General features: G+C 37.8%; 1 protein-coding gene across 2 annotated transcripts in view; it reads right to left on the bottom strand.

The window, feature by feature from the left end:
• Positions 1 to 791: 791 nt before the first annotated feature.
• DCAF13 (DDB1 and CUL4 associated factor 13) overlaps positions 792 to 12,120 on the bottom strand; it is a 33,411-nt gene continuing 22,082 nt past the window's right edge. For both annotated transcript variants that reach the window (XM_089517759.1, XM_089517760.1), the window contains exons 8-11: positions 11,134 to 11,298; positions 7,711 to 7,846; positions 2,517 to 2,680; positions 792 to 1,048 (exon numbers count right to left, since the gene is read on the bottom strand). In XM_089517759.1, coding sequence (XP_089373885.1) covers positions 961 to 1,048; positions 2,517 to 2,680; positions 7,711 to 7,846; positions 11,134 to 11,298 — 553 coding nt within the window. In that variant the 3' untranslated portion in view covers positions 792 to 960. The remainder of the gene's footprint in view (positions 1,049 to 2,516; positions 2,681 to 7,710; positions 7,847 to 11,133; positions 11,299 to 12,120) is intronic.

Raw genomic sequence — 12,120 nt, 5'->3', positions numbered from 1 at the left:
AGCCCTCCTAGTCACTAAGTCTGAGGTAGAAATGGAGGCGCCTGGCCACGTGGGTGCAGCCAGGAGCCCTGTTTCTGTGCCAGTTGTGGCAACAAGGGAGGGGGGGGGGCTTCTTAGTCAAATCAATGGCCAGCAAGGTAACAAACTGTGTGTTGGTCTTTTAACACCCATCTGTCCCTGTGCCAACCCAGGAACCAACCCAGGTGAGCACCAAGGCCAGTAAAGCATAGGCTCGGCTCATACTTTCCTGGCTCGACTTCTCAGGTCCTGGGTGTCACCATTTGTCCTGCTCAGGTTTTGACAAGATCCCACTCCCCAAGCCCTACTTCAATAATCATTCAGTGCCTGGAGTATTGTTGGCTTTCACAAAAGTGAAGGTGAGAGGCATGTGGAGGAATCCAATCACCGACTGAAGGTAATGGCAAAATTGCTCCTCCTCTACAGACTGCTCTCCCTTCTAATTGGAAAGACCAGCAGTTCAGCAACAATCCACATTATTATCTCCAGTCATATCAGCAGATTGGGGGGGGGGGGGAGTCTCCATCCAACCCATGCTTCACCTTTCTGGAGAGTACACAGCAAAGAAAAACCCAGCTCTTAAAGCTGGATGCCATAAGACAGTTGTGCCATCCAAATGTCATTCCCCATTCCTATTTTGCTATATATATTCCAACTACCCCTTGCATATCTTCCCCAAGTAACATAACAAGTATACAATTGGTGTAGCAGAATGAAACGATACCCAAGACACTACAGATGTTAAGCCATAAGAACAACAGATCTGGACCCAGTTTCTTGGAACAATTGTTTTATACAATATTCTGAAAATTATTTTTACCCAGTGGTAAAAGTATATGCTTTTTAAAAAGTAAGAAGTTGGAAGACTCATATCCTGTAACAAAGTGATGTGCACAATGTCCGTTAGGATTCAAACACTACCATTGGTAGTCCTACAAAGTATTATTCCACCAAAGCCACAATGTGTTTCTTCCTCTCTGACATATGCGGTATAGATCCAGGCTTGCTGTGTTTCTGACGATTCAGTTCCCTAGAATGAGAAACATTATAATTTATATTGTTTAATGTATACTTTTATCACTTATACATAAAAGGAACAAAGTGCTTAACTAATTTTACTGTGCTGCTTCTAAATGATATCATAACACACAAAAACATCTTATTTTGAAGCCTGAATCTGTTTGCTAGTTCATAATCTTGGACAGAAATTCATAACTGAGTAGGTCCCTTCAGGAACACAAATTCAAGTAAAACAAAAGTAGAATGTAAAAAAAAATGTAGAATTCCCACATTTTTTCTCAGAATGTTCTGTATATCTGGAGACCTACAGAACTTGAAACACCAAGTCTTCTCTCCCCCCCACCCCCACCCCAAAGCTCTTTAAATGCAAGAGGTTACTGTCACCAATTTGGCCGGTATTTTCTATCCTAATGACTCAGGCAATCTAACTATTCAATTCAGCAAATCATTACAGAATCCAGGTTGGAAAGGAACCAATGTGTTATCTAGTCTACCTTCCTTCCTTCATAAGGATATTTTAAAAATAAAGCTTTTAAAGAGATCACTGTAGAGATGGTTATGTGTAAATTTCAAAGAAGGCGGCACCTTGTTCCAATGCTGAAGTTAACAAATTTTCACAAAGTCAGGGTTGGGCACAGCCAGAGGGCCAATTTTACTTCCCTCTGACTCTTGGTTGGCTGCACCATTCCCAATTTTTCCCAGCCCCATTCCCCAATGAAAAAAAAATAATGCTGCTCCTGGCAAGTACAGCGGCTTGTCATTTTTCTCTCTGAAGCAATCAGATGGAGAGGAGAAGACGACAAGACAGATAGCAATGGCAGCAGCAGAAGCCTTAGCACCCTCATCTTGCTAATGAAGGAGGTGATGGCAATGCATGGCTGCCAGTTTTTTCTACCTACCTTCCTTGCTTTCAGAAGTCCTGGGGGCAAACAGACAGGAAAGGTATATGGGCAACCTTTCTAAGAACCTTGCAAAGCATTTTAGAAAGAGTGGCAGCTGTATATCCCCGCCCCCTTTTTAAAAGAAGTGTCACCCTTCCCAAATATTTTTACTCCCAGGACTCCTGAAAAAAGCAACACATTTAGAAGAGAGAATGTGTGGTTGCTGGCTCTTTTTAAAGTTCAATGCTTGTCAAATCTGCTGCTACAACCATCTCTCTCTCTTCCTCATCTCCTTCTCATCTTCCTATAGTGTCTGAAAGTAGGAGAAGTACAAACTAAAGGAGAGGAGGAATAAAATAAGACAAGGAGAGGATGCAGCAGGAAGGGGGTGGTAGTGGTTTGCCACTTTAATTTGGCAACAAACTGTGATGGCCAAAAAAAACCTGACTGGGGGAACTGAGAAGAACTGAAAGGCAGCAAACTGAGGATCCACAAGTCCATCCTCCCCTTCTAAATTTATTCAGAAATGAAACTAGCTGACTGAAAGTATGCCTCAACACAGCATCCAGTTTATGGCAAGTAAACAGAAAAATGTACTTTCGCCGACGAGCTTCTCTCATGATGCGCAACTCCTTGGCCTGGCTGTAAATTATCTTTGGCAAGTGACGATGGCGGTTTATACGTCTGATCTGGGGATGGTGCTGGAATTTTTCTTTCAGTTTTTGATTATAGTTCATAGCTGCTTTCTCTCGAGGAACAATCTAGGAAAATAGATCCTGATCTTAAAATTGTGCAGAGTGTTAACAACATTGTATTTAATAAAGCAAATCAGAGTGCAAATCAGATGAATTAGAAGAGCAGTCACTACTAACTTTTACAAATCTACACAGTATGAGTGTGAAAAAAAATCTTCTCCAAAAGATATCACAAAAATTAAAGATTAATCTCCCATCCTCCAGAAATTAGATTATTCAGATTAAGACACAGAAGTAGGAGAGAGAAGGGAAAAAACTCAACTTGAATATCTCATTCCATTAACTGTAAAATAAGAAGGGCAAATGCTATGCAGATTTAGTGAAAGACACTATGAAGGAAATTGGCTTTTAAAAATGTTAGCACCACCAAATTCACTGAAATATATTTTCCAAATGGCTGCTTAAAACTGCAACTTAAACATACTATACTGACTCCACATAATACCCACTTTACTTTCCTTGTGCCAAAAAATGGAAACCAAATAAATATACACACCTTAGCTTCACCCCATTTTACTTTGGATTTTTCATTTGATGTCTTAAGCAACATCTCATGTAACAGATCATATCCAGCAACCTATAAAGTTCCACTCAAGGAAAGGGCCTGAAAACCATGCAGAAAGCCCCCAAATGTACAAAAGCACTTTCAAACACCCCAAATATTTTGTTTTCATTTTGAGTTGGCACAATGACACTTCTATTCAACATTTTGAAGAAGACAAAATATATTTTGGCACACTGGGGAATGGGGTGTAACACGCGGGGGGGGGGGGGAATTGGCCCCAACCCCTACTTGTCCTATTATTATTATTATTATTATTCCCCATCATGGAGATGGGGATCTTCTGAAAAGTGGTGTATGAAGCTGTAGGGGAAATACAGAAAATGCTTAAAATATTACCTCCTCCCTTCCCATTTAATTGGCTAACAAGAAAGGCACATTGGATCCAATTCTATATGGATGAATCACCTCATCCAAAATTGGCACAAGAACATTCATGTTTATATTTCAGGAATGGCTGCTAGCAACTTATTTTCTACAATTCAGTTCTTTTAAAATTGAATTACTTTAGTTTAAGGACAAAAATAGTTCTGTAAAGTCGAAGGCTTTCATGGCCGGCCTGCATAGTTTTTTGTGGGTTTTTCGGGCTATATGGCCATGTTCCAGAAAAGTTTCTTCCTGATGTTTCTCTGAAGATGCCAGCCACAGATACTGGTGAAACATCAGGAAGAAACTTTTCTGGAGCATGGCCACATAGCCCGAAAAACCCACAAAAACCTAAAAATAGTTCTTTTTTTTCCCCTTCTGAATCCAAATAAGTTCATCTTCTCATTAAGTAAATATACAAAAATTAATTGATTTTTTTCTTTCTCAACACTTAGATGCAGTAGGCCCTCTGTATCAGCGGGGGTTTAGTTTTGGGTATGGTGATCTGTGGGTGATCAAAACCGCCTATTAGAAGTATGCAGATACGGGGGGCCCACTATAATTCTTAATGTAGCAAGTACGTCAATAAATTATATTCTTTTTCTTAAATTAAGAAGCATGGAAAAATCTAAAAGGCCTTGCTGTCCACACCTAATAATTTGAACAAGATAAAACAATGGAGAAATATTTGGGATCGTGAAATACATAGATTAAAAACCTAAATGCCCAAATGGAGTTGTATAATCTCTCAAACAGAGACATTTACCTGTATTCACAACATTATTTGACATTTACAGCAAATAAATACAGTTATACTTAACAGTTAAAAGAAAGTATTTTTCCTTGCTCATATTAGCAGATATCCCACAATTGTTTGTTTAGTCAGCAATACATTCCATGCATTCCTGCTGAGCACATTGTCAATGCCATCTAAATTAAAAGGCTTTCACTTTAATTAAAAGCAATTACATTAAGAATGGTAGAATGGTAGCTGACACAACCCTTCTCTGGCAGACAAAAACAATGCTGTAAATTTCCATTCACATGAACTCTACTGGAGATTCAAAGGTGCATGGTCAGACAATGACCATAATGAGGACAATTAGAACTGTTTATTGAGACTCTTGACAATAGGACATTGAACCTTTTGTAAAAGAAAGGAATCCCATAGTGAGCAAAGCATGTTCTCCAGAGCAGCAGCACAATGGGTTGCTCCTGTGTCATTTGTGGGACTAAGGCCAGATGGTAATCTGGAGCAAAGGAAGGAATGATGCATTTTCAATAATTCTGTGACCACTTATGTGTGCTTACATGCTACTGCTTCATCACAGAGGACTTTATCAGACAAGGGAAATTGGAAGTATAATCCAGTGGCAATCCGAATGCAATCATGGGATTTAACGTTATTACGTGATAGACTACCACACGCAATTTCGGGCAATGGGAATTCAGTCCGAACGCAATCATGGGGTTTCACGTCATTGCGTGAGAGGTGATCACACGCAATTTCGGGCAATGGCAAGCTATTTTCAGGCAATGGGAAGTCAGTTCAAACGCAATTTGAATTCACGTAAATTCGCTGAACTAGTGAATTCACGTGAATGCGTTCTGGCCCCGCTTTCTTTTCATTTGAAATTAAGTGAAATTCCTCCTGTGTGATAAACTCCCGAGAAAGGGACATAAAGCTCATTGTATGTTACCATTATCTTGGGTCTCTAAGTATTGTTCCTTATGAAGTCTCAGTGGCACCACCCATTCACAGAAAAGAGGTACTTTTCAACATATCCAGATGAATCTGAACATTTGCAGGCTTGCAAAAAATATTTCGGGAGGGGGGGGACGAGAGTGTGGAGAAACCTCCAAGACAGTGCCATTAGAGATGGAATGCAAACTGTGTTGGTGGTGGGAGTTGGGGGAAATTGGGTAGGGGGCAATGGAATAGAACGTATTGGAGTTCTGAGTGACAGATTTTAATATTGAAACGTTTTTGAGGTCCTACTTCATAATCCTCATTATCTATGGCTACAATAAAGTTCTTCAGAGCATTCGTTAATAGATGCTTTATAATAATAGTCAATTAAACCTGTTCTGAAGTTTCACCTTAGATACAAAAACCACTACATCACTATAGCATTTTCTTTGTAAAGATATATATCTAAGATTGCAAGACTGCACACTGAAACCATTATCAGGAACATCACATTATATGTTTAAAATGTGTATGTTATGTAATGCATTTTATCAAGCTGTTGTAACACATTTTTCAATGAAAACACTTTTACAAAAATTACATTATATCAGTGTAGCCAAATAGAAATTGCTTTAGAAAGTGGCAGATTATCAATACTAGCCAAGATATTCCTGTAATTGTTAGGATGAGATTTAACATTTATCTCTGCAATGATTACCCAAAATATCATAGGCTTAATCATCAGTGGAGTGTAGACAGGGTAAATGCCTCTGGCTCTTGTAGAGATGCTGTTCTTGCTTGAGTGTTCCACTGATTTTACGTAATGATTGCAATGCCAAAAACATTAAAGAAGCAAAGGAAACATGAATGTCAGAACTAATGAATATTTGGGCAGCCCCAGTGTCAAAGTACAGCCTACCAGTCAAACAAGCATTCATCAACTATGAAAGCCACAAACTAAACAGTGTATTTAGGTATAATCCAAAATGTCAAGCAAAATTCTTCAGTGTGCTTGCCAAAGAAGTCTGTAATGACTGAGCTATAATTGCTAAAAGCAATTCTTACTGATAATTTTAAAAAATGTCCTCAGGACATTTTCTATTTTAAAGACTCTTGCATATATATATGTATGCTCTAGAACAACCTTTCTCAGGATTTTTACAGGTCTCCGAGAACCCCTGCATAAAAATTATTATATCTACAGCTCAAAAAGATTGTTTTTCCCCCCAGTTGCAAACTTTCGTGCAACCCCTAGTGCAAGAACTGCATGAGAACCAGTGGAACACTAAATCCTCAGATACACCTGCCAGCTTAGCCAATATTTATTCAACATATGAAAGCAATGTGTTACTGATGCTGTGCACATCCACACATAAACACCGAGCAGCTCAATTTACGGGATGAAAGAAGGGTGGGACCTCCAAACACAAAAAGAATAGAGAAAAAATACATGATCTGTATGAAAGAATATCAGTCATGCATTGTATTTATTGTGGGTCCAGAGATAAGCATTGCATGTGACAGGATCTAGGAAATGCCACCCTATATATCATTAAAATAATCTCTTAAATTTTTATAATTGAATCTGAAGAGTAAATTTATACTCATCAATTACCTACCTCTGTAATAATTCTGCTCTAAGTTATAGGAATTTTTAACTCTATTAAATGGCACTTTACTAACTGGCTCTCCCTTATTCTTCTAGCCTCTCCCCCCCCCCCCCCAACTTTCACCTACTGCTGCTCTGACAACAGAGGGAAAACAGTGGAACAAAAGACATTTTAACATATCGTTGCTGAGACATGCTAGGGCTATGAAGAGAACAAGGAACAGCTTCTTTCCTTCAACCAGCAGCTGTTCCCGTAAGTTGCTTCCAAACTTCCATCCAGTTGAACTTGAGCACTGGATTGGAGAAACACTACAAAATTCATTATTTTCAGATTTAAATTTCCTCTGTCCTATATTCACTTGCCTTATTCCTTGTATCATGTATTAAATTGTAAACTGTAGAACTTAACTACAGTCAGTAAAAACTAAATAACGTCATCAACCAGGGTTCAATGTTGGCTAGTTGCAACTACCTGTAGTTAAGATTAGCATGCTTTTTTTCAGCTTCGGAAGATATAGCAAATTGTGGTTAATATAAGAGATAAGCAAAAGTGTCTGAATGCTTCACTACCTGGAGTGGGGGAGCATATCTCAGCACAACCATTTAACTGATTTTTTAAAAGGTTGATTCAAATGTTTTGCATAAAAAATGAATACATTCAAAACTGAATGGTTGTGGCCTATTATTTTCACACAACTAGCTATCTCAATTGAAGGATAAGCATTTTTAAGAAGTTCATTATACTCTTTACTGCTTTGGCATATTTAATTATTATACTTAAAAATAAAAATGAATCTAAGGTTACTTACAACACCCAGCTTTTCAGAAGCATTCGCCTTCCACAAACGAATGTTCATTTCATCAGAGCCACACAAGATATACTTGCTGTCAGACGTCCATTTGACAGTTATCACATGCTGCATTCGCTTTGTATGATAGACCTCTCTAAAATAAGTCAACGGAGGTATAAACACCAAGTCAGAACATAATTATTGCAATTTTCTTCCATTTTATCATCATGGGAGATAAGAGTTTGTTAAACATGCCAACCTCAACCTGATGATCCATTGGCATGATCCATGGGTAACTATGGCCCTGTACAGAAAGGCCAAAATAAAGCTGCTTCGGGTCACTTTGGAGGTATGATGTTTAAATGATGCATGCGTCCTAAGAGTCCAGAAGCCGTGCCAAAGCTCCAGTTCTAAGGACTGGACAGGAGTGTGGCTTTGGCATGGCTTCTGGACTCATAGGACACGTGCATCATTTAAACAGCATACCTTCAAAGTGACCTAAAGCAGCTTTATTTTGGCCTGTCTGTATAGGCCCAATAATGATTTGTCAGCAGCCCAGGCTAAATATTAGCAATGCTTCCACAAAACAAGTTAGTTATGCAGTTGACAATATCAAGTACAGATCCTGAACTTAATCTAATTTTGACAGGCATTCAGTCAACAAATGTTAGCTGTGACTAACAGAGTGCCAAAACCCAGCTGAGACATGTTACTGAAAACTCAACCCATAGTAGCACAACTGTGATCACATCATCAAAAGTATGTTCTTAGAAGATCAGTGGATTTAATGGAATGGTTTCTATTAACTGGATATGCTTTTTGTAAGCTAGTTAACTTGGGCTTTCATTAATTGGCTCATATCACATTAGAGGTTGACTAAGTAAGCTGCCTGGTTGTCCATACTTGCAAGAAAATTTATTACACTGAAAAGCATTAAAAGAGAAATCCTTAAATCAGAGAACAACAATTGTTTTGATTTAAATTTGCACTTTAAACATATAAAGTACGGTATATCTTTCCATAGTTATTCCATAATTATTTAAAAGGTTGCATAATTTACAGTGATTTTCTTTTGTTTCTACTTGTATTGTAATTTATAACGTTTTCTTTATCAAGTCTATTGTTTTAAAAAGAACAATAAGCTACAGATACTGCATTCTACCCCCTCCCCACTGCATCTCTTCCTGCATCATCATCATCAATAATAATAATAATAATGATGATGATAATAATAATAATAATAATAATAATAATGTTTTGCTCCAAATGTCCTTAGGGGATATTGTCACCATGTTTTGGGGCCTTCCTGGGTCACTAGAGGGCATTAAAAAATGCTTTTGTGACTCTTAGTGAGTCCAGGGAGTCTCCAAATATGGTAGAGATGTCCTTCACACTCCTAGAGGTCATTTTGAGGCATTTTAGAGCAAAGAAAGGTTTGCCCCCAGGGAGGGGCACAAAACTTTGGGTGTTGGTAGAGAGGCAATGAATGTGTGAGAAATTGACAGAATAGAAAAATTAGTTTAATGACGTTCTCAAAATGCCAAATGTATCCATCAGGTGAAAAGGTGTGGGGCCATTGCCTTTGGCCTGTTACAGACTGCCAAAATAAAGCTGCTTCGGGTCTCTTTGGAGGTATGCTAATTAAATGATGCATGGGTCCTAAGAGTCCAGAGGTCGCTCCAAAGCCACACTCCATTCCTAAGCACTGGAGTGCAGCTTTGGTGCAGCTTCCGGATTCTTAGGATGCATGCATCATTTAAACAGCATACCTCCAAAGAGACCTGAAGCAGCTTTATTTTGGCAGTCTGTAACAGGCCTTTAAGTCACTCACTTAACATTACTTGGACATTAAAATTCACAACATCTGTAATAACAGTATTCACATTTGCCTAAAAAGATTAAAATAATTTTGTTGTCATCAAGCAGTTTTAAACCATTCCTCCTACCAGCACTTGAAAAGAAAAAAAATGTACAGAAATGTGGAAAATGTTTCCTCCTTCTTCTAGTATTTTAGTATCTGTTTTAAAATAGTGTATTCTGTTCTTTTAACAGGTATTGAAAAAAACCACTCTTCGAAGACAAGAGCAATACAATAGCACATGGGTGAATAACCTGGCTCTTTCATTTAATCACACAAACATCTGGTCTATTTGCCAAAGGCTTTTAACAAACTTAATAAACAGAGTACCTCTTCTTTCTTCTGGCTTATCAAGTTTCACATTCAAGAATTAATTAGGAACACAGAATAAGCCATACCTTCCAAATCCTTAGAACAGTGATGGAAACCTACTTGATTAAACTAATTAACTTCAGAAGTGTGGTTTTAGTTACTTACAAGCTGGCCACTGGGCAAATATAGGAGTTACTTAAAGGATGGGCTCATGTTTTTAAAGTGATATATTAAACAGGCCTAGGCAAGTAACCCAAGAAATTTTGAAGTGACAAGAGGCTAAACTTGTGTTTTGAAATGAATTTAAATTACTTTATTGGGAGTTTTTAATTTCTTTCCTACAACCCTAAAAAGCACCTTATACCTTAAATCCTAAACATTCATGAGGGGACCACTGTTGTGTTGTTCAAGTCATTTCTGACTTATAGCAACTCTAAAGCAATCCTATCATGGGATTTTCTTGACAAGATTTCATCAGAGGGGGTGTGCTATTCCCTTCTTCTGAGACTGAGAGTGTGTGATCTGCCCAAGACACCCAGTAGGTTTTTATGGCTGGGTTGCTGACTTCTTGATCTGTGTTGCTGAGTTCTTCATCAACACTTAAACCACTATACCACAGAACCATGCCAATATTCAAAATAAAATAAAAGGGGCAAGGTAATACTCTGTATATGTGAACTTGGACAAGTCTCACTAGAAATCTGGATGCAGCATTGGCTTCCTACTGTAGTAGTATTCCACAGTACTGTTCCACATATACCACTGTCTCTACAAGCAAGTAATTGTGCATGGATCATAGAAACAGGGAAGAAGCAAGACACAGTAATTGTTGCATTCATTTCAATGGACATATACAAATCTCTTTAAATAGCTGTGTGTAGCCCAAATTAATTTTTTTTGGCCAATAGGCTACAACAAAGAAATACATCTGCAAAAGCAACAATTCCATGGAGATGAGTACTAGCTCTTCAGCTAGTGTGAAGTGCCTCTTTGGATTCTGTCCAAAACAAGCAAGTTCTAATATTAGAGATAGTGACTGAACAAAGCAAAATGTTATAGAAGTTTTCACTCTGTACACTGCAATATAAATATAAAAAACACAGAAATGTTTGACTGCCTAACTACAAACTCAATACTTTTTAAAATGGAAGTAATAATGCTGGGAAAAACATATATTTAGAAGGGAACGAACATATTTAATAAGTTAATGAGAACATTGGTGGCAAAAGAGGAGGGGGACTCAGGAAAGGCTTAACTGTTAAATCACTGACCTGCTATGACCTTTGTCTACAGGAAAAATGCGAATAGATTTATCAAAGCTGGCAGACACAAATTCTTTTCCAGTAGGAGAGTAATCCACATCAAGGACTGCAGACACATGGTCCATATGAACCATTAAAGGCTTGTCAAGAAATCGCATGTCAAAAGTATAGAGGCTGCAAATGAAGTATAGTCATTATTCTTAGCTCTGCTGTATTTGATTTCTCAGGTACTGTCATAAAAGTATAGCCAATTTTGGATAAATTCTAGTCTGATCAAATGTATTTTCAATAGTATTCACTACATTTTAAAAATTCAAACCTATTCATTTAATTATTAACAACTGATCTAAATCAAGAAACAAAAGCACATAAGGGTTTAGCTGCAAAAAAAGTTATGTCTGACTGGTATCTTGGAAAGCACTTGCAGCCCTTGGAACTAGTGAACTGCAGGTAATATTGCCACCAACAACCCCTAATCGGGGGTGGTGGTGGTGGTGGTGGTGGTGGTGATGAAGGTACAACAAAGTTACATTTCTAAAGCAATGCAAAACGAAAGAGAAAAGTTCCCTTATTGTTATAACATGTAATACTTCCTAGTTCTTTTCAAAGTTGCTTTACTGACATTCTCATACCAATTCTAAGGGTTTCTTTTCCTCAAAAAAGTGACAGAAAGTAATAAAAAGTAACAACTACTATAACAAGCAATGTAAAAATTGCCTTTCCTCTTCCTTATAATGATTAAAACGTTACTTTTTAAATACTATAATGAATAACAGCATTAATTACTTTTGAAAATAAACTTCCAAACTCTCAACTATTCTGACAAATGCACTAAGATCTACATTACCTGTAAGGAGCATATATGAAATTATGTTGACCTATAGTTTAGTAACTTTTGAAAGCTTTCTTTATTCTGATTCTGTATACAGTGAATCTGTATACAACTTCTGTATACAGTGCGCCTGCATACGTGGGCGCGATATACGCGGCTTTCAG

The sequence above is a fragment of the Sceloporus occidentalis genome, unplaced genomic scaffold (genome assembly GCF_023333645.1).
Source record: "Sceloporus occidentalis isolate IW3139 unplaced genomic scaffold, rSceOcc1.0.p SCAF_3, whole genome shotgun sequence".
NCBI lineage: Eukaryota > Metazoa > Chordata > Lepidosauria > Squamata > Phrynosomatidae > Sceloporus > Sceloporus occidentalis.
The sequence above is the reverse complement of the archived record's forward strand: the minus strand, read 5'-3'. Positions and strand labels throughout refer to the sequence as shown.